Source organism: Astatotilapia calliptera, chromosome 3, assembly GCF_900246225.1.
Source record: "Astatotilapia calliptera chromosome 3, fAstCal1.2, whole genome shotgun sequence".
NCBI lineage: Eukaryota > Metazoa > Chordata > Actinopteri > Cichliformes > Cichlidae > Astatotilapia > Astatotilapia calliptera.
Window position 1 is genome coordinate 10,166,228 of NC_039304.1, and position 23,089 is coordinate 10,189,316.

Consider the following 23,089-nt stretch of genomic DNA (forward strand, 5'->3'; position numbering starts at 1 on the left):
GTCAAAATCTACCGGGCAAAGAGAGCGTGAGTGTGTAAAAGAAAAAATGAAAATATGTATTTTTAAAATCACACTTTTTTAAACCATTTTTAGACCATTTTATAGTCAAAACAAACACAAAAGAAACATAGACACAAGCATGATCACAAAGAGAACACGTACATATATGCTGCACTGTACACTTGGCTTCAGGCTATTATGGAGAACCCATATCCCCAGGTACTATCCGCCCCCACACTCTTTCCTGCCAGTCACACAAATATGCAGGACCTGTTCTACAACTCCACTAAAGCATGCGCGTGTATCCGCGTGCACGTATGCTGTGAAAGACTAAAATTGGGTCAGGTTGGGGGGGGGGGGTCAATCATCAGCCACAACATGCCAGCTTTTCGTAGTGCCAAGAAACAAGATGAGGAAGGAAGAGAAAGAAGGAGACAGATATTTTCTGGATACAGTCGCAATGTACAGGCAGCTGGAGACGGTAGGTGCATTCGCTTGAGCCTTTTCCTGGAATGCTGCTTTTACAGTGCCAACATCCTCACTGTGTTTCCTCCTAACAGCCCGCCATAAAACATATTGCAGGACCTATTTTTTTAAGCCATTCACCTCAATGACCTCTACTCAGATGCTCGGATTTGGACATTTAAGATTTGTTATAACTTTGGACATTTACATTTACAACACAACAACACAAAATTTAAAAATGTTGGCTTCAGTGTGAATAGATATTTGGGATTCAGGTACTTGTTTTACTTTATTTGCAAGCAATGGTTGGTGCTGCTGTCCCAAAGTGCTGGGTAGGATTAAGGTTAGGCTTAGCACATATGATGACTTTGACCTCAGAGGGTAAAAAGGCTCTGCTTATACTCTAATTCTGCCCGCTTGCAATTGATGTGACTTTTTTTAATAAAACAGTACCTAATGCTCATGAGGCTCAGTGTTATTGGTGCAAAGCAACTATTATTTATCAAAATAGCTTTGACACTCTCAAACGGTTCAAGTACAAACCGTGTGCAATCTTTTTTTTTATTTAGTGGCATTTCTTTTGGAAACAATGTTGTGTACTTGAAGCAGACACAGTTAAATCCTCAAAATATTAAATAAGCTCCTTCAAAATCTATTAAAGTATATTAATGATCTGCTAATCTTGTCTTTGGTCTGATGAGTCTGCACCTCTTTGTTAGCTCAAAGGACTGTGAGTCAGCACAGTGTAGTATCACCACACAGGTGATATATGTTCTTTTCAGCTGCTTTTTGCCCAAATGACAAAAACCCTACCACTAAAACTCCAGATGAGTTAAAGAGACTCACTAAATTGCAGGTCGGTAAAAAAGATGAAGAAGCTGCCAGGACTGTATAAAGTATTGAAAGGATAAGTCTCATAACTTTTGCTTTTGCCTGAGGAGACCCTGTGCTGCTCAGAAAACACACACTCTGGAGAGCTGCTGTGTCATTATGTAATCAGCACTAAAGATCAGTCATTCGTGTACAAGGACAGTGTGTGCAAACAAACACACACACAACAATATGTGTTTGGTACAATCCACATACAGAGCATGCACTACGTGTGTGTTTCTGTGTCATTCATGCACGCACACACACGGCAGTAAAAATGGAATTGGACAGCACCAGCTTCCAGTGCACATATAACTGATGCTGACCTTCCAAACAGAGACAGCAGTTCCTCTCATCAGAGCAAACCAAAATAAATCCCTCCCCGCTTTCTTAAGGTTAAATCACCGTCTCTTTGGGGGGAGGGGTTTTTTTTGGCTTCCCCACAGTGTGACTTTTCCCTCGGCCACCTCACTCTGTCAGGGCCGGCTCCATCCACTGTGTAAGCCAGCAGGGGTGGTCGCTCTCATCTAATAAGCCCCTGTCACACAGATTAATGCCCGGTGATGATAAATCTCCCCCCCGGATCGGCTCGGACCAACTGTCCGCCTGATTAAACCCAAAGGGAGAGACAGAGCGGGTTACACAGTGTGATATAGAGAGACAGACAGGGAAAGGAAAAAACTCCTCCTTTTATCTCTCCTCCTCTCAGGCTGCCATCAGTCTACAGGACATGACAGCTCGTCTTGACTTCCTGCCCTTGTTTCTCATCTTTCTCCTCTCCTTTCATCCACTTTCATTTTCTCCCAGTGATGAGAAAATTTCCTTGTAGCTTCGCTATCTCTCCTCCTATTTTTTCTCTCACTCTGATCCCTCTATCTCTGGTTGTGCCCAGAGATAGAGGGATCATCTATTCCACTGACTTGATCCAAATTTTACTTAAAAAATACTATCCTCCCTTTCTCTCATTCTTACTTTCATTTCCTGCCCGTCTGTCCTCTCTCCAGTTTTTTCTCCCTTTTTATCCTCTCTCATACAGGACACTAATCCTAGAAACACCTCACTTCATCCTTTTTACACCATGCCCACACTCCTGGATGATATAGTTCTAATTCTTCCATAAGGATTCCTTTAATCCTTGTTGTGTATTCCAATGCACAGAATACAATACTGCTGCTTATTTTGAGCCCATATCAAAATCTAGTTATTGAATTGTTCATTATTACAGATTAAACTAACCCACAGGTAATTCCTCTGCCAAAAACAAAATTCAAAGGAACTGCAACATGTGGTGAACTTATGGTCCTCTGAAGCCATAAATTGTAAGGATAGGATAATGAGACATTACATACTGCCTGGATTACGGCACCAGTGCAATTCCCCATGCAACAAGTGCAATATCGCATTTGAATATCAACATCTCAAACAAAACGAGCAATTTTAACAACGAGCATGTTGTGTCCAACTAATTTACACTGTATTTAGGCCTATATAATGAAAATGTAAGATATTGATTCAAGGTCAGAAAATGTAATGAAATACACATTTTTACAATACAAATCTAATGCTACGTATGGTAGAAGACATTTTTGTACTGTATGTATTGTTGTAAGCATTAATAGCAGTTAAGCAAAGCAGATTTGGCTAAGTAAAGCTAGCCATCTTCATAGCTGAATGACCTCGTCTAGCTAGGCCGCAAGCTAGAAGGTTAGCTTCTAATCTTCTGTCAAAATAGATTCAGTTGGTTTGTGATAACAAATAGCAGGCTGCCAGCTTTGCTGCTATAGACCAAAATCAAGCAAGTTTAATATTAGCAGACAAAACAAGTCAGATCATATCATTAGGTTGTCCAACGCTATGAGGGTTAACCAAGCATCTGTTTTGCAAAGCTCTAACCAACAGCTAAAAGCTAGTAAGATTTACTGAGTCTAGCCTATTGCTTGGTCACTTGGTCCTCTTCGATTTCATATGCTAATGTTATTATTTCTATTTCATGATAATAGCCTTATACTGAGATGCATTATTACCTAATTTTATATATATAACAGAGCTGTAACATGTACACGTTTTTCCCAGAAAAGACATTCAGAAAGATATTCTTGGACGTTTAAATTATTTTGATGCTGTTATTTGAAAAAGAAAACAGTTGCATAATGTTGTTTTAAGCATCACTGAAATATTAAAACCTCAGTAGTAATGTAACACCAACCGATTTTAAAAGTACAGCAGAATATTGGTTTGCAGTTCAAAGAAAAGATTTTTGAACAGCAGTGACAACAAGATGGATCTATTTTAACCGTATATACCCCCTGCTTTCATAATCACCAAAAGGCCTCAAATCCGCTTTTTTCACTGCAGCGGCTTCACACTGTCAAATCCTTGTTTACCGCCAAAACAATCACTTGTAAGGTTTGATTTGGAGTTTTTTGGGGACTTCTGTTTGAGCAGTGCAAACACTACATAAGACAACAACATTCACAGATTGTGTGTGACCTAAAAGAACAAAAAACAAACAAACAATGGAGCTGCACCACCCAGTCTCGGTCAATTCATTTACCGCACATGCAGGCATGCATTCGTGTGGTTGCACCTGTATGTGCACACCTGGAGGGAGGAGCTTTACACAAAGGGAAGAAGGAAACAATGTGAAAAATAAAATTTAAAAAAGGTCTTCAAAGTGGTGCGACTGTCTGTCAGCTTGTGTGCACGTGTGTGTTTGTGCACATGCAAGTCTACATAAACTGCATAAGCAGCATGTTTGCAAGTGTAAATACATGAATATTCTCCATGTGTGTGTGTGAAAGAGAGAGAGAGGTTAAATTTGGTCAGTTTGCTCCAGGACAAGCAAGATTAATGAACCTTAGCTCATTCCTGGCAAATGCTACGATCGCTCTGTATGTGTGTGAGTGTGTGTTTGTGTGTTTGACCTAACAAGGAAATCTTTGTCTGTGTAATGGCTTTTAGCTGCCCTGGAACCTGCTAATCAGCATGTGCATGTGTGCAAATAAAAAAAAAGGAGGATACCAAACTGTATTTTTAAAAAGTGGAAATTGATGACATTGTTTTGACACCTATAAATATTCTGGGCCTTATGCTCTAATAAGGATGTGTGTTAGTTGCATGCGTCTGACATGAAGCATGTGTGTGGCTGTGTTCCTCTCTTATTTATTTTCATAACATTAGCTGTGCAAATTTTTGACATGTTTATCAGTGTTTGATGGCTTAAAGTCCAGCAATGGAGCACTGAACGGTCTGCAATGAGTCAGCTGGCTTAGGTACAAGCAATGAGCTAGCCCACATCCATACACACGTATGCACCAATAAGAAGAAGCAGAAAGACAAAAGATATATACAAAAAACACATGAGCATTGATTATTGTGTCGATTCAGAGGGGGAAAATGCATGATGCATACCACATATACAGAAAAAGGTCAGGGTTAAATGCATTCAGGTGTCCATTCTTAGGGCTCTTAGCTCATTGCACAGTAGCATGCAACAAATTCTCTATATTTAATATAGAGCAAGTATGATTCTTATGCAGGCATATACACAAATACCCACTTCACCAACCAATTCAGGCATGTCGAAAGTGAGCTCACACAGCTGAAACCTCTGACTTGTTTCTTGATAAAATATAGCAACATTACATTGTCTGAATGTTTCTGGCTGTTGTGGTTGAACTGTGGTGTCAATTCACTTGTCAGGCAGATTCTGTCTTTCTGGCTGACAATGCAAATAAGCCTGTTAAAAAAAAAACAACTTGCTGCAGAGAAAAATACACATTTTCTGCTCTTGTTGCAAATTTGTCGTACTAAAGTGAACAGTAACAATAGAAAGAAATAATTGTTTCTTTGCATCATGATTCCAGTCCTTTGTATAACAGACACTTTATGCCACTGGGTCATTTTTACATTACAAGTACAGTTTAGATGCACAAAACCTGACAGTAAGCAGCATTTTCTATTACCTATTATTGCTGCAAAGGCACAGAGTTTAGCTTTAAAAAGCAACCTAACTTTAACATCTGAAGCTATAAATATCTTATAGTTAAAAGAATATGCCGTCTTTCCCGGCATCTCAGAGGGCAGCTCTGTTTGAAACACAACAATGATGACATGCAAATTCCCAACTCGTTCATAATGTAAACCAGTCCAGCTGACAAAGCTAAACACGCCCATGGTGTTCAACGTGACTTAGAACGTGTATACTACACAAACAGAACCAGCACTTAAAGGGAAAGGAGCTGGACTCATTTTCCTAACGCTTTAAAGTGATCTACTTTAAAAGAGTAGTTTTGTCTTGCTCCAGTTCTTATGCTGAAAACAATTATATCCATGTCCACGTACAAAACATGCCTGCTAAGCTACTAACTGGCCTGACACGTCCTCGGTCAACCTTCACTTGCCATGTTAGTTCACATCTTTAACTCTTCTCACTATAAATAGAACTGTAAGTGACATTTATTATGCTTATTAAATGGGACTCCTCCTACTCTTTTCATGCCCTGCTCTTCATGTTCAGCTGTTAAAACCAAAGCTGAAAGTATGTGTGTATTTTGTAAGGGTGTTTGTGCAATACAGGTGACTCATGAGCTGGCGTGAAGTCAGCTGACGATGCATTTACTTGACACAACAAACATGCACCCATATGGACAAAAAAAATGCAAACTTGGGAAAAATTGAATTACTACATCCAAATGATGGGAAAGCGTGTTGTGCATGAATGTACGAGTTTCCCAGAGTGTTACTTGGAATTTGAACTAGAGTTTTTCTGTGTCTCACACTGACAAAGTCCCCCACAAAGATTTATCCGAGTCTGAGTGCGTGTAATTTGCATGTAATTCTTTACTTTGTAATGAACTGTAACTATTTAAGAGCAGTAAGCCCATAAAACAACTCATGAGCTCATTACAAAAATCATAGTTTCTCCATAATATTCCTCTAGTTTTATTATTATATCCACATGATTTTCTTCACAGGCAAAGACTGATCTCTGCTAACTTGGCTTCTACATTCACAAATCCTTTCTATCTGTCGAAGCGTAGCATGTGCAACACTGCTGCACTGCTGGTATCTGTGCAAAGTAATGGGATGTTATGGAGCTTGCAAAATCCTGTTACGCAGCACAGTACGGTGCATGGCGCAGTCATTATTTAGTACCGAGAAGACTGTTGACACAGGTAGGTACGTAATGGTTTCCTGGGTTTGTGAATAAGCCATTAATGGCGTTAATCACTCACTGGACACTGAAATCATGAGGCAAATAACACAAATACTCTTATAACGTCTGATTTTAGCAGCTCCGGCCACATATGTGTAAATAGGTCACCTGTTCTACCATAGACTCAGCTTATAAGCACTGCCGGTCCTGCCAAAACAAAGCCTTCTGTGTTCTTCCATGACAACAGGACACACATGGGTGTGATGAGATAATCGTAAGTAGTGCCTTAACATCCTGCCAATCTTGCACAAAGCAACTAGGAGCTGCATAATGTAATCAACATAAGCACGAAAACACTTAAGCTTTGCAATTAATTATCAAAGTGATTCACCTTAGATACCAAACCACAAGCTTATTAGCCCTAAATTCCCTCTTAAGCACAAACACACACACATACACATAAAGGCTTTGACCTGACCCATATGTTTGGTGGGATAAGTCCACTTCACCTCTGAGTCTATGGTTACAGTGTTTGCTTTAAATTCCCTATTAGTGCACTAACCAGTCCTCACACATTAGCACACAGACAGTCTCATTAACAGATTTCCCCTGCATTCGTTTACCTTTACGTTGTGCTTGCGTAAAGACGACAAAGGTCTCAGTATGTGAGGTCAGTAAACAGTGAACAAGAAGATAAAGCTGTCCTCTACTCGTTCATCTACTAAAAGGTAATTACAGAGGCATAAGAAAATATTTAAACTGGTGCAGAAAAAGCAGGTTATACTTTTAATTTCTTGATTGCCCTCCTTGTCAATGACATAATCGAGTTATATAAAAGAGCAGAGCATTATCCCTTCCAAAGTTCAATGTGAGGTCTTAAAATGTTTAGTTTGGCCACCTAATAATCCAGGCAGACACACCAAAGTCAAAACCAAAGTTAGAAACATTGTGGACTTCATGCACTAGAAGCCAGCAGGGGGCAACTCCTCCAACTGCAATAACAAGTCTGCTTGTATGGAAAACAATGGAAAAATTCTCTGCTTCTCTATATTTTTCCCTTAATTTATGACCACGGAAACAGTCGATGGTTTCAATCGGACGGACGGACGGACGGACGGCTGGATGGGTGGACGGACGGATGGATGGACGGACGGATGGATGGATGGATGGATGGATGGATGGACGGACGGATGGATGGATGGATGGATGGATGGAGGTAACGGCCAAAAGGTCTTGCTTCAAATAACGACTCAACAAACCTGCAGATGACATCAAGGTTGGCAAGTCCATCTAACAGATTATCAAATTCAATTTTCTTTATTTTGGCCATTTTTTTTGTAATTGTGCTAGCAGCTTTCACGTGCATGCATTTGTTAGGTCTCTGCGCCACATCGAGCAGCAATGTCATTAATCTAATCAGTTCTCTCGCTCTCATTTCTATTCTGTTCCACGTGGGCAAGGAAGCCGTTACATAAAAGCACTTAAGCTGATGAGATCTGCCGAGACGGAGGCCGCTGCGATGTCGTGCCGCCATCTGACTGCACACGCCGAGGTGTGATGTCATCGAAAACTTTTAATTAAAACTTTAAATCATGATCAGGTCGGTAGCCCGCTGTTTCATAATGGAGGTTGTGCGGTGCTGTCTCAACAGATTCACTACATTAAAACTTAAAGCAGGTTAAATATTGAACATTTTGAGCAAACAATGGCGTTACTGTCTTTGTGTGGGGACTATCTGAGTTTTAATCTGTGCTCACTTCATCAAAACAAAGGCCCGGATAAAGTGTGCTTACTGTGATGCCATCACCTATGTTTATATGCCCCTATGCAGTGCTCTGCAATGCCAGCATGCTTTCTAGATCAGTGTGATATGGCTTATATGAGGCTTTTCCAGCATGAGTGATATTACTCACACACACATACATTTTTTGGAAGAGCCTGTCGTCTATTGTAATGTTAAGCTAAAAGATGAAAGTATGGTGTCTGTCTGGCACTAAAGACCCTCTCTCTTTCTATATTCCCCCCGGACCCCACCACACACACACACAAACTACACAAACAGGCTCAGCAGACACCTCAATTATGATAATGTGGATCAGCATTAATGTATCCTTACAGCACGGCTGGCTTTCAACAATGTTGTGTGCAATGTGAGTGTGTGTGTGTGTGTCCCAGACAGCAGGAGAGGAGGGGCAGCTACTGTATCTCATTTAACGCAGGTTACTCCCTGCAGGAAAGCAAAATGCTGAGGCCTTCAGCATTTCTACCTTGCACCAAGAAAAACACATACAAAGAGAGAGAGGGAGGGAGGGGCTCACACACGTGGTTAAACAAAAGTTTTTCATGAATCCAGCAAAGGGAAACATGGGCGACACGCTTAAAGCTCCAAGAAATAAAGAAGCCAGAGTGTGCTTTGAGAAAATGGAAAGACAAAGAAACAGGACAAAACAGTTGTGAGAACTTGATTTTAATAGCACGAGGGCCTCAGAGAGATGTGTGTTATAGTGGTTACATGTGTGTGTACACATACTGCTACAGTCACACAGAAAAACCTTAGTGCTCTAATGGGATTTTTTTGGCTTGCCTGTTTACACTAGTCTGTAAATGTTGCCAATATCTTGTTTCACTGTGAACTGGCTGCAGTAGCTGCCCTGACATGTGAACATATGACAAAGAGGACTTTACATCTTCATTAGGGCTTTTTGTGGAGCAATGGCTCCTGCTTCTCCACAGAGATGTGGATGCAGAGCTTTAGCCACGAGTGGTTGGATTGTTCCCCGAAATAGATCTGCACCCAGATGCGAAGGATGCGAAGGAGCTCTTTTAGCTGTCAGCTCTTCTCCACGAGGCGCATGGTCAGACGCTCCGTTCGACATGAAATAAAAATCGCATGAATTCTCTTTTGAATATTTACACTAAAAATGTTTTTTCGAAAAAAAATATTTGACCGTAATATAATATAGGAGCGCATCCTAAAGTGGACCAAATATAAACTGAGTAAGACTGGATGAGATGTGAAGATTGTAACCCAGCTGATTCAACGATCAGCTGATTCAATGAGATACCAAGAATATGCATAACATAACAGTCTTGGAAAAAGACCAAACTATCCTCACTCATTTATCTGCATCACTGTTATGCTCCTCGACAACCCTTTCTCTCCAGTGTGGCCTGGGCTTGATCGCTGATTGGCTACACCTGATGCCTGAGCTCAGCTTAGAGGGCGCACACCACTTCCTGCCAGACCTCATCATGTTCTCTTGGCTGACGGTTATTAAGTAATTTGAAATAAAACCAATGCTTCTACAAACGCTGAGCAAACCCTTTTTAATCAGCGTGCTTTAGCTGGAAACTGCTAACCTTCTACTGAAGCGCAGCTTTGTTGCTTAGGTTTACTGTGTTTGGTGCCATCCTGATTGGGGATGTGCGTCAGACATTGGTAGTGAATTACATGCTCAAAAGTTTACTGTTTAGAAGCGCCTCGAGCCTTGTGCATCACTGAAGACTGATAAAACTGAGGTTATTGTGCGCGGCCCTAAAACTCTTAGAAACACGGTGTTGAACCAGATGCTTACTCTGGATGGCCTAATCTAGGCCTCCAGTGAAACTGTGAGGAATCTTGGAGTTGTTACCCGCATTTTCACAGTATCTCTAAAATTAAAAACATCCCGTCTCAGAGTGAAGCTGAAAAATAAGTTAATACATTTGCTACTTCTAGGTTCAACTATTATAACTTATTATTATCAGGATGTCCAAAAAAATTCCCAGAAAAACCTTCAGTTGATCCAAAATACTGCAGCAACACTCTCCATTAGTTACACTGCAATAGACCTAGGCTGCTGGGGACTTCCCATCATGCACTGAGTGTTTATCTTCATTCACCTCTTTTCACGCTCTATGTGTTTACACGTCACTCTACAATTAATCATTAGTTTGTCCTCTGTCCCTACCCCCACACCCCAACCACTCACGGCAGATGGTGGCCCCTCCCTGGCTCTGCTGGAGGTTTCTTCATGTTAAAAGGGAGTTTTTCGTTCCCACTGTTGCCAAATGCTTGTTCGTAGGGGGTCGTCTGATTGTTGGAGTTTTCTCTGTAATATCATAGCGCCTTTACCTTATAATACATACCTCCTTGAGGTGACTGTTGTTGTGATTTGGCGCTTTATAAATAACACTGAATTGAAATTGAATTGAGCAGAAATTAGTTTTGTTGTTATATTACGACTGAGAGTTGCTCAAAAAGGCAAACCAGTGACAATGAGTTTTGTAGGGTCTTTTAAGAACATTCCTAACTCACAAGCTTGTGTTCAGTTCACATAGGTCTTTAGCTGAGTTAGCTAATGTTAAATCTTAGTGCAAACATTATGAGTACACATGTGGATCAGTGTTTAAGGATGTCTAATGAGCTGAGTGCTATGATCTTTAGTGTTGGGGAGTAGCAGGGCCCCCTTCTGGTGGATACTTGTGAATATGAAGGCAGTAACTGTGTAAGCACTGGGCCCCACACTACCTGAGTCTGCGAGACAACTAAAGCACAAGCAGCTCCTTACAATCCCCCGGTCATCTGAGAGTACACCGAGCACTCCGTTCTCAACAACTACTTCTCTTGAACGTTGTCTCCAGTCTCACCTCTTTCATACAGAGCCTTTCCTTACCTCCTACTCCTCATTGTCCCTCTTTCTTAACCGCCCCTCCCCGACCCTGCTTCCTTCTTCCTCCTCCTCTACCGCCTTCCTTGTAATTACCACCTCAGATTCCAATTAAAACAAACCACAAAAAAGAGAACAGAGGAGGGAGAGCAGGGGGAGGTATATGGGACGCAGGAGGAAAAGAGGAGAGGCTGTGGTTTGGGGAGGGAGGGGGGATTTAATGAGCAGTTTGTACACACACACACACACTGAAACTGCTAGCAAATCCTGGTGACTTTTAAGGCTTTTTAAGGGACATCAGACATACATGTTTACATAACACTCATATCAGTGTGTGCTAAAAACTTAGATGTGTGTGTGTGTGTGTGTGTGTGTGTGTGTGTGTGTGTGTGTGTGTGTGTGTGTGTGTGTGTGTGTGTGTGTGTGCTGTTAAGGAAAGCAGTGCAACACTGGGAAACATAAATGGCAGGAAACAGGCTGAAGCAAACAGAAAGGAAAACTGCCAGGAGTTCCCTTTCACACACACACACCAAAATAAAAAAAAAACAAATGAGACAGAAGGTCAATATACCAAAGAGGAAGAAGGGCTGATAAAATGAATGAAAATCAAACTGGAGCTCAACAAATCAGAGAGAGGAAGCAAGACTACGTCGATACGTCTGTTCGAAACTGACCAACACACACACAAACACACACGCACATACATAAAATAATACCAAAGAAACTCCCCACAGCGGAAGGCACTATCAATCAATGAACACAAAGTAGCACAGCAGGGTAGCCCTTACTGTCAAGCAATCTTTGTGCGAGTAAGTGAGTGTGTGTGCAGATGAAATGGACCTCATGGTTGTGTGCCAACCAAGGCTGCCAAAAGACACACACACACACTCGCATGCATATAAACACATGCACAAAAGGAATGAGAGAGAAGAAGTGCAGAGAGGTGCTTTAATTTGCTAGTCTGCCAAAGGGAGCCCAAGCCTAACTCACAGAAAGGAAATAGATATCTCGGTTTATTACACACACACACACACACACACACACACACACACACAGAGATACACACAGCAGCCTGAGACAGCCTTATCGCTTTTTATTTAGAACGCCTGTTACTCAGCTTCTCTTTGAAGGCTACGAGTGTGTGTGTGCCAGACGGGAGTCGCTGCTCTGACTTTATGACTTGGTGTGTTACCTTGATCATAGCAGGAGCAGTAACCTTCTCCGCATGACCCGCCAAACGCCCCGTGGTGTGTGTGAGAGAGAGAGAGAGACCAAAGAGTGTTTTTCCTAATCTTCACTGAACTGTAAATTACGTGTAAAATACCATCCATGCTTAGGATCTGAGAACTGGTTGCAATGAAGTGTCTCGAGTTCAACCTGTTGGTCCGGTTCTTCTTCCTGAGCCCAATAGACTGTGTGTATTTGTTTACTCTTCTCACGTGGCAACTATAAAGCTTGTTCACACAGATTGTGATTATAATTTGGAACTTTAGAGAATATTTGAGTCACATTTATGACATTACTTAGCAGGGGAATGGAAGCCTGCTCTGCTGTTAAGCTCTGCGCTGTGCTGTTTGGAATATAAAAGGAATATAAAACAATTAAGCACATGATGAACATTGTAAATATTTGTAAAGCAATCCTCTGGAAAACAGGAGCAGCAGGTTAGATACTAAACTAGTACGCACTGTCAGATCTTTATCACTGAGTATGTAGCTTGGCTTCCCAGTAGACCTAAACTGCCCTTTAAGACATGAATTTACAGACCAATTTCTGGTACCTGCAGATCCGACTTAAACTGGGTTCACACTACTGCACGAGGCTCGCACAATCACATAACTTCTGCTGCGAGACTAATATCATGCTGCTGCATCACCGTGTTTGCATGGGAGATGGATTTGGGAGATGTCTGTTACTGAAAAGCAAAAGATTACTGAGCTGAGGTGTTCCACTTCCTTAATGTTGTATTCGCTATCAACAACCTGCGTTTGCATTTGCAAAGTGGTATGAGAAAGAAGCCCACACAAGCAGCCTGGACTGACCAATCGCAACTGGACTGTAACTGTGAACTCTGTTCCCTGTTCATGTTTATCATCTCATTTATAACAATAGTAAATCAATAGGTGTGAAAAAGGTAAGGGAAAGTCTGAAAGGGTCTACCCATATAGGCCTGTATATTTCCCTCTGCAGTGTCTCCCACACATAGACATTGCATGGGTGGGCCACCAGTGTGTACTAACTGTGTTAAGAACAGAGAGAAATTCACGTTCAGCATTTTATTTTTTGTGTTAGTCTGAGAGAACAAAGTCATCCTGCGATCGAATTACACATGCACAATCCTCTCACTCTTATTTTGACAGCCCTTCCCAGCTCATGTTTAGCCGGGATCCGATCCCATCTTTTCCGTCTTGGACAGCAGCTGGCGATGTTAGACTTTCTGCTCTGGAGATCCACTGCAAACTGGAGGGTTGATCTAACCAGAACCTGCAGCAGGTGGAGAGCTGGTTCATTGGTGTCGTTTTTCACCAGAGCAGAACAAGCACTAACATCACCAGAGTCTGTCCCAGATTGTTGGAGTTGGAGTTCATCCACAGGGTGAGAGACTCACTCGCTAATTTATTAATTTTTCAGAGGAGTAACTTATTAATGATAAAAGCTTGTCTGCCCACACAGACATAAAGCCCCATTAACAAATTAATATTCTACTTAATAATCTGAGGGATGTCACTTTGTGCCATAACTACTTAATTGTTTTTTAAATCTGACAGAATACAAGCAGAAGCATCGGTGCCAGGAGAAAGCAGTATTTACTAAACATTTCTTCTGTGCTCAAACTCAGCAGTCCGCACACGATGGCTTTTTCCAGCTTCCAGCTGTCACCGAGAGTAAAAAATGCCAACAGGCACAAAAGTGGAAAAAGCTGACTGTTCACTGCAGCGCTGATGTGGGGAGTTTAACATGTCCACCTTTTAGCCCAACTTCTGACAAACACTATGAGAAGAACATGGTGTTCATGTGGCGTTTTATTTGATTTTGGCTTCGCAAACAAAGTCGCAGGTGGCATGCGGGCATCGAAAGCCCCGAAACAAACCTGGCGAGATGACGCGAGCGTGTGTGTGTGAGTATGGGAAGCAGGAAAAGGCTCAAGGAAGTGAAGTATTGTGCTCATGAGAGGAAAGAAAGAGAGATATGTGTCTGTGTGCCTTTCCTTCCTCATCCTAATAAACTCCCACCTTTTGCCTTAGTGCTGACACAGAACAACACAGCAAACACACACACACACACACACACACAGACACAATAAGGCCATTTGACTTCAGCACATAAGAAGCTTATCCAATCACTCATCCAATCATGAATCAATTACCAAAAAGTGTGTGAGAGGCAAATAAATGGAGCGTGCCTTCACATTCCATCCACTAATGGAAGCACGCACTGACCTGAAACACCCCGAAACAGAGAAAGACGAGCCGGCGGACTGACGGATCAGTTGACCAATGACTTTTGTTGGTTCAGGACTTCCAATCAGTTTGAGTAAACAGCCGCCAAATCTCTGAGGATCCTCTCATTACGACTGCAGCAGAGCGCGTGTGGTCGCAGAGATGCTAACAGGTTAAGTGGATGCAGTGTCTGAACCTGAGCAAGGTCACCCTGCACGACCTCTGACCTTGCCTCAAATCCTGTGACACCCGTTATGTCCTCGCTGTCTGGTTGGTTTGTCCCGAATCAGACAGATCAATTACTCTGTCTTTGCTTCATTTCATCAATATCTATTAGTTTCTGTCTCTTTTCCACGAGCTACTCAGACCCACTTTAAATGTTCTGACCTCTTTCCACCTTCACCTCCTCTTTGTTTTTCATGCTCTTCAGCCCTTATTTTTTCCTCGGTTCATTACACGAAAATCCAACTGTCCTTTCTCGCTCCCTTTTACTTCACCTTGAGTCGGTGGCCAAAACAATCCCTTCTGATTTGTACCACTGATGATAGTCAGCAATATTCACAGACAGGAAACACAAAGCATGACAGGGTCACCTAGATTTGATGAAAATGTTTTAAAGGCTTCTTTTAACTAGATTTTACAAAAGAACAAGCGATAGAAATTTTTAAATCTACGGCTTAACTGTACCCTCTCAGTTTAAACGCTGAAAACTGTTCGCAGTGCATTATAATTGGTTTCGGATTGCTTTCTATCAGATGGGATTTTCACGCAACAGAGGGCTAGAGAGGCAGGAGATGAGGAAGGAAAGCGGGTGTGAATCCCAATGAGTTGATGATATATGCTTGAGCTGTATGCGGCCGTCACTTCTTCTAAAGCCCTGCGAAGGTAATACACGCTAATGCTCTCTCTGCTAAACCCGCCACGACTTTAACTCCAGAATATTCAACAGCTTAAAAAAAAAGACAGAAAGAAAAGAAAGCAGGCTTTTACATTATGACACAGCACTTTTCGCAGGATTTCCATTAGCGAGGGAGTGAGAAGAATGCAGAAGGTAGGAATGAAGGAATGAAAGATGGAGAACTCCACCGATCCGCCTATGCAGTAACCTACAGGTGACGTGTAGTTTAACCTGGTAATGGCGATCAAACTGAGCGGGGACAGCTATACTGAAAAAAGGGGGTGCAGAATTAGGGCAGTGAAAAGAATTCCAATCATTAAATCCTCTTGGTAATCCTACAAATCTGCTTGTGTCAACTATGCATGTGTGTGTGAAAGAGAGACAGTGGGTGTGTGCGTGGCTTCTGACATCTGACTTGGTTTGACCTTTGCTCTGACAGAGTCCAGTCAAGGCGCGACTGTGTGGGCTGACCATTGACAAACAAGTGCGTGAGCGCAGCTAACGTAATTCTCAGAATTGAAATGTCTGGGCTTTATAGAGGACGCTTTATAAGTCAGAGCGTATGAGAAGCTAATGAACTTTAGTGACGACAGCAAGAAGGAGTGAGAGAGTATTTGCTGTAGGTGGCTAACAGTCAATGAGAATTTATCCATCTTCTCCTCCCTTATTTGACTCCCTTTCTTCCCTTCATGTGTAGCAAATTTTGGTTTCATTTCAACTGATTTGCCATTTTTAGGACGAATATTTTACACTAACTTTATAGAAAAATCCATGTAGGTGTGCGAGTCAGCTAGCTTTAGCTTAGCTTAAGGCTTAGCTTTAGCGTTAGCTTAAGTCTTAGCTTTAGCGTTAGCTTAAGGTCTTTTGAGAATTTAGAAGATAACAGGAAAAAGAAAAGCAACTGGAAGAAACAAATTATGGAGAAATGGGGAGAAAAAGCAGTCCGTTCTGACTCCTGAAGCTTGATATAATGAAGATTTGTCAAGTCCCGTGGCATTCCTGAGGAACGTGAAAGGTGACCGTCCGTGCTCTTATGCTACGCGCCGGGTTATAGATGAAATCCAGTAGAATGACGCTCCTGCGGTAATACACATTCTAGCCGTGTATTCCAGCCCTAACCCTAACCTTACCCCTAACCTTAAGCAGCACTTTAATGATGCTAAATCGCTTTGGAAAACACTAAGTAAAACGTTACGTTACTCGTAACCTAGGGACGTGTTGGGTGCCCGGAAGCGTAATATATCGACGATTTGTCACCTGGCATAAAATGCTACGCTTTGGGAGTGCGAACGTGTTGAAAAAAGAGAAGATCTTAAGATTTGAATATCAAATTGCTACATAAAACGAAAAAAGAAATCAGCTTTGCGTCAGGAGGAGGTGTTTCTGATGAAGCCAACGAGAGACTGGAAGGCAGACTTTAAAATGCAACAGCTTTCCCCTCCTCTGCACTCAAGCTATAGCCGAGGCGAGAGCTTATCAGACCAAACTGAGAGAAGCGCTAAAAGCATTTCTGATGCCATTCTCCACTCCCATGGTACCACTCAACTGCATCAGGCCCCATCAGCTTCACTACCACGAAGGAGAGGGATGAAGGGCAGACAATGAATGAGGGAGAAACAGACAATGGGATACGGGAATGAGAAAGAAGACATTCTCTTGTCTTTGCAAAACCACGTCACATTCCCCAGTGGGAGACTAACAATGCATCCTCAACACAAACACATAATCTACTGTAGTCCACATGTACCCTCACAGGCAAAGCCTGCTTCAGTTAGTTTAGTAGTTCCTCTCTTCCTGGCCTAATCCCCAGGCATGTTTCTAACATGGATATACCGCAGTAACAAGAATTTTGAGCCTACCAAGCCCTCCAAGTGAGAAATTTTAGAATCATTTTCCTGGTAACAGTGTGAGTCATACGAATGCACAATGGCCACATCAAGTCAGATGAAATGAGTTTCAACACATGTTCTGTTTTAAATTATTAACATACACAGAAGGTAAAATACAACATGGAGCTTGGCAATTAACTGCATTTTTAAAATTCTGGCTTACAACTATAATCAAAACAAGTTATTCAGGATATAAATATTATACCTTTTGAATTTTGGTACAAAGTGCACTGCTTTCCTTTGCTTTCCTTCACAGCACTGCATTTTTCCCCTTTCTCAAATCCAAACTCTTTCACGGTTTAGTTCAACTGGAGCAAAGACAATGAAAGGAGAGCCTTTAATCAACAAGATCCATCGAAAAGCTGACCTTCTGCCAACAGGTCCACAGACCACACCAGTTTTCAATGACCACACACTCATCCATCTCCCAACCAAAAACACACTTAATATTAAATGATGGTACCAACCATGTTTACCACATACAAGTCAGCGCCAGCCAGAGAACAACAACAAAAAAACTACAATCGAGTAGTAAATCTTTGCTCACTAAAGGCAAGTGAAGTGAAAAGTGTTTGAAAAGAGATTGTGTTAAGCTGCTGTTTACAATAAACAAAGAAAAAGTATAGTTTTTGGGAGGCAAGCAGGTGGTACAGTAGGTGGACGCCGGGTGGCCTTGTTAGCAACATAACGCTTATATACCTGCATAGTATCCGACTAACCGAGCTCATCAAATTAGACCAAACTCTTCTAGCCCACTCTGTAAACGGACCCTGATCCACACAGTCACCAAACCACTGGGAGAGAGACCTTCCCATGTGTGCCGACACCCTAATGAGATTCATGTGAGGAGCATTAAAAGTGCCGCTAGACCAGTGCAACTGGAGCTGGCAGAGGGGGAGCGCACACAACGGATATGCACATAAACACAATGGAAAGGTGGGTGTAGAGAAAAAAAATCGAAATCTGTTCGTGAAAGTGAAAATGATGACCACCTACACGGCCTTGTTTGTGATTTCTTTCAATTAAAATCCGACATTCTCCCAGTGACTTCATTATTTAGCGTGTAATTTCAGCCGAGCAGTTTTATGACTTTTCCCTCAACAGTTACCCAGAGAACTGCTACAGTCCCACATCAGTCTAATTAACCACAGCACCAGCTGATAAACACATCCAACAAGCGCCATAAAAACAGATTCATCATAACTGCAACGAGGAAGGCAGAAAAGAACATTTTTCACAAGACAGTTGGATAATGTGAGGCATGACTGTCTGCCTGTCTGTTCGCATAAAGTGCAGTCTTGAAATACTGGAACGTCTGACCTTCTGATGGCGCCATATGAAAAGTCACGACTCCAAAATCACTGAGATTCATTCTCTGCTGGCTTTGAATGATAGTCAGTATCTGCAGTCTATTAGCAGAATAGCATCTGACATGAGGATGCCATGCTAAAATGTTACTGTACGTGCAAATCTAGCTCAAGACAAACACACATCACCTGAAAAGTTGCTCCTTAACAACAGCACTGTCTTACATAAGAGTCCCCCATTGTCATCATAACACACATCCAAACAGTGAAGCATGCACAGAGACACACACCCAGAGGGCAGGAACTACTTCAGCTCTCTGAACGAAAACAATGTTGTTGTTTTTAATGAAGACATAAGCCCTGCGTGTTTGCACTTGGCATCTCGTCTCCAAAGCTTCTGATCTGCCCAAAAAACAGAAGAGACACTGGAGTTATTGATGCACTTCTTAAACTACAACTGCTTTATTGTGAAAACCAGACGCATTGCTCTGTGGGGCAACATATCGGCTTGTTTCCCACTCTTCCCCACTCTCTATCAGAGCTATGCAACTGGATTTGTTGTGAGGCCACAGGCCACAGTTGCATAATAATACAGAGCCAGGGAGCTAAGTTACAGGCACTCCATTCATTCCGCCAAAGGAACCCGGATCGACAGCAAAGACGTGTCAAGAGGACGGATTTAGATGCGGGCTGATCACACCTGGAAAAACAAAGGGTTAAAGCACAATAAGCGCTGCAGCACAGTGCAGCACAGGGCTAAAGCCCATTAACACAGTCAGGTGACTGAAGTGCAGGCAGCTAATGGTCAATGGGCAGAGTGACGCAACCTCTAAATCTTTTCCTCCTCACTGCATCTGCGCGTAAACACCATCATGTGCTACATAGAGTACAAAAGGAGCTTAAGCAAGCATAAAATATTGAAAAGGGGAGTGGAGGAAGATAGCAAAGGCACTTATTACCTGTAAACAAAGAGAAAACATTCAACAGGGACAAAGATATAAAAGATATAAGCACACACACACATGCACCAATCCGGCCTCCGGAGGGACACAGTATGGCTCTTTGTGACTTCTTATTTTGTTGTGATGGATGTCTCCTCTCATTTTTTTTTATTTTATTTTTTTTTTCATTTAAACTGTCAGTTGCTTTTTAGAGAACAGAAAGGCTGGCAAGTCTGTGCTCCTGACCCTGACGGTCACAGCACAAAGAGGGAGCTTGTTAGAGAGCCCGGGCTTGTCTTGTGTTCACTCTGACTTATAGCTATACAAAATCTGTCTGGCTCTTTTATCCTCGCATAATTGCTCTCGCAATTCAAATATTTCCAACTATACAGAGTTGAAAAGAAAGGAAAAAAATGCCACTACTTTACAGTCATTTTTTTTAAACTACACTTGTGCAGCAGGGTAATATCCCAGATCATCCAACTGAGTTTGCCCGTCTTCATCCTCTCTGCTGAAGCGGCCCCCCCAGCGAAGATGCTGAATCACTACCAGCTCACAGAGCCGCTGATTCTGACCTCTGGCTTCTCCAGAGGAGGGCGAACGAAAAAGACAAATTCCCTACAAGCAGCAATCCCTCCAGCAGAAAGCTCATTTGACTGAACTGTCCCTTTAAATTTCAAAGCCGATACGTGTCTGGATCAACCAGCACACAGCCTGGCGTTTCTGCCCAGTCCGTGCACTTGTTGTTGGCTGCGAGCAGAACAAGTCTGGCACCTGCCTGCTTCCCCAGTATCACCATTTATCAAGCAACAATAAAGGCAGAAGGCAGAGCTTTGGCATCGCTCTGTGTGCGTAAAACAAAAGAAAAAAACAACAACAGCGCAGAGAAGAAGTTAACACAAAAGACACCTGAACTTGTGGTAAAGGCTGATTTGCTTTTAAAATGCCAAATCGCTAATCGTTTGTGGAGCACTGTTTCAACTCTATACGGGCACGCAAACTCCTCTAAAGTTGCATGTGCTGCCAGAGCCTCAGGTGTGCTTGTTTTGATATCTGTTATCATGATCGTCAGTAAAGATGCTGTGCACCGTTTTTACTCGCACACTGACACATTTATAGTGTGAAAAAAGCCGTGCCTTGATGCCCGCTTTAGCTTTGACTGTCAGTAGTGAGCTCCAACCTTGGTGCCCAGACTTTTTTGCTTTCCTCCACCTTGCAGTTGAACTCACCTCTACGAGCGCTCAGAGTCGCAGCCGATGATCCGGCGGAGAGAAAGACGAGCAACGCGAGAAGGCTTAATATCGCACCGCTGAGAGTCATCTTGATTCAGTTCCTGTCCAGCACCAAGGAGGTTGGAGGTCTGTCCAGTCCGATTTCACCACCAGGACTCCCGGACTCGTGGGTTCAGCTGCGGTGCATCTTGATCTTGATCCTGGATTTGTCTGAGTCCAGTTCAGTGGGGGGAAAAAACTAGAGATAAAAAATAAGTTCAGGTGATTGTTTGGAAATGAAATAAAGGCGTCCTGTTCTTTTATTCTGCTACAGGTTTCTGGTTTCCCGTCGTCCACAAAGCGCAAAGTGTTCGCCCGCTCACCGAAAATAAAGAGGGCTTTTTATTACGCACTAAATGAAAGCGACATGAAGGGAAACAGCGGATAAACTGTTGTAGTACTATCTGTGGTGTACCCCAGTCACAAAGTGCGCACCAAAGTAATCCAAAGTACCGTCGAATAACGTCCAATGGTTATAATAAGCCGTAGAATCGCTCTCCTCTCCGCTCCGTGTGCCCTGGTGTCGCCGATCCTGTCCCGCGGCTACAAACAAAAATCCGCCCGTTTTCTGTTTAACATTATCTCAGTAAATTCATCAGAGGAGGAGAAAAACATATTCGATCTGTATATTTAAAATAAATGAAAAGCGCGCCGTACTGGTGGAGCTCGAGCGCAGGAAAGAGGATCACCGGGATACGGAGAATTGTGACGGGCTGAGGATGCACTGCTCTGAAGCGCTGAGCGCGCACGGCCCCGCCCTCCGAGCAGGCTCAGAGCGAGTGCCTTACAGGTAAAGGTGGTGATGTCACAGCACACAGGTGCGCGTACGTAGCCCTGCTTTTCGCAGAAGAGTCACAGCTCGAGCGTGTCAACTTTATCTACTGACCGAACATGTTTTGTGTGTTTTATAAGGAGTCATTTCGCGCGTGGGAATGGACCCATCGTTGGGTCAGGGAGTAATTACGGTGTTTTCGCCACATTATTATCCTATTATAGAAATGCTGCTTTGTCACTCGGTGAGATGTGTTTTTTAAGACCTTGAAACGTGTCATTACAATAGTCACAGAATCCCAGGAGGATTCCTGCAACACAAAAGTGAAATGAGATCAACCTGTATCATCTGAAAACAGGCTGTAGAGCCTGGGTTAGTGGCCGGGTTATTCAAGCCTTTTACGAGGCTGGAGGAACACGTAGGCTGAGCAAACAATACTACTGCGGTAGTTTGTGTAAACTAATGTGTCACCTAAGATTTCACTACACTGAATTACCTGGAATTACCCAACTATGCGTAATAAAAGCGTGGGCTGTGGTCTTGGAAACCATTTTTAGTGGTTTTTGAACAGTACAGGCTAATGTTACGAATGCATAAGTTTTATATTTATATTATTTAATACAATATTTTAACATTTTAAACACTTAGCATTCCACCGGTTTCCTCCGTCTTCTGCTTTTTTTTTTTTTTTTTTTTTTAGCTCTGGACTCCTTAATCCGCCTGTCAGTCATCCTGACATCATGTTGGGAGGGGCGGGGCTTGGAGTAAAGATGATTAAATAGCAGATGTGAGGTTAATGGTCTGCAAGCTTTTTAAACACCCTAATAATAGGTTGTTTTTACGCCAGGCGTGATAGTTAACTGATAGTTAATCTGCAGCCCGTCAGCTCACTCAGTGCTGACATTTCAATATACATTCATTTTTTCCTTTGTGTGCAGCAGCCATGTGCGCTCGCTTTCCCGCTTCCTCTTCGGGGTTTCTTCTCCCAGCACGGCTAGCAAGGGATGCTGGCTGACCGATTTCACGGGGCCAGAGTGCAGACATGTACCCCGGTTTTAGGATAAAGGGAGGGGGTCATGCAGGAACCCGGATTAAAGGATTTGATAGACGAAGAGGGGGAAGGAGGGGGAGGACTGGGGTCAGAGGTGAGGCAGCTGATGTTCAAAAAAGTCAAATGGAACTAAGGAGTGAGCGGCGCCGTCTCTAATCGAGCTTGATTAAGCCCACACTGTGCGTGTCCCATCTTTAAGCGGCCAATGAATTTCGAATGACTAAACATTGGACAGCATCACAATGGATGTCTTCATCGGAGACTGTTGCAGTGACCATTGGAGGTGAAGGCATTATTTTTTTTACAAAGGCCCACCCTTGACTTTTGGGGTGGTCGGCATATTTATCAATGTCATTTTGGGGGTTCAGATCCACGTCT

General features: G+C 42.6%; 1 protein-coding gene across 1 annotated transcript in view; it reads right to left on the reverse strand.

Annotated features, from left to right (window-relative positions):
- Positions 1-21,645, reverse strand: part of sema4f (sema domain, immunoglobulin domain (Ig), transmembrane domain (TM) and short cytoplasmic domain, (semaphorin) 4F) — a 57,512-nt gene extending 35,867 nt beyond the window's left edge. The window contains exon 1 of the mRNA XM_026161674.1: positions 20,847-21,645. Coding sequence (XP_026017459.1) covers positions 20,847-20,937 — 91 coding nt within the window. The 5' untranslated portion in view covers positions 20,938-21,645. The remainder of the gene's footprint in view (positions 1-20,846) is intronic.
- Between the last annotated feature and the right edge of the window lie 1,444 nt (positions 21,646-23,089).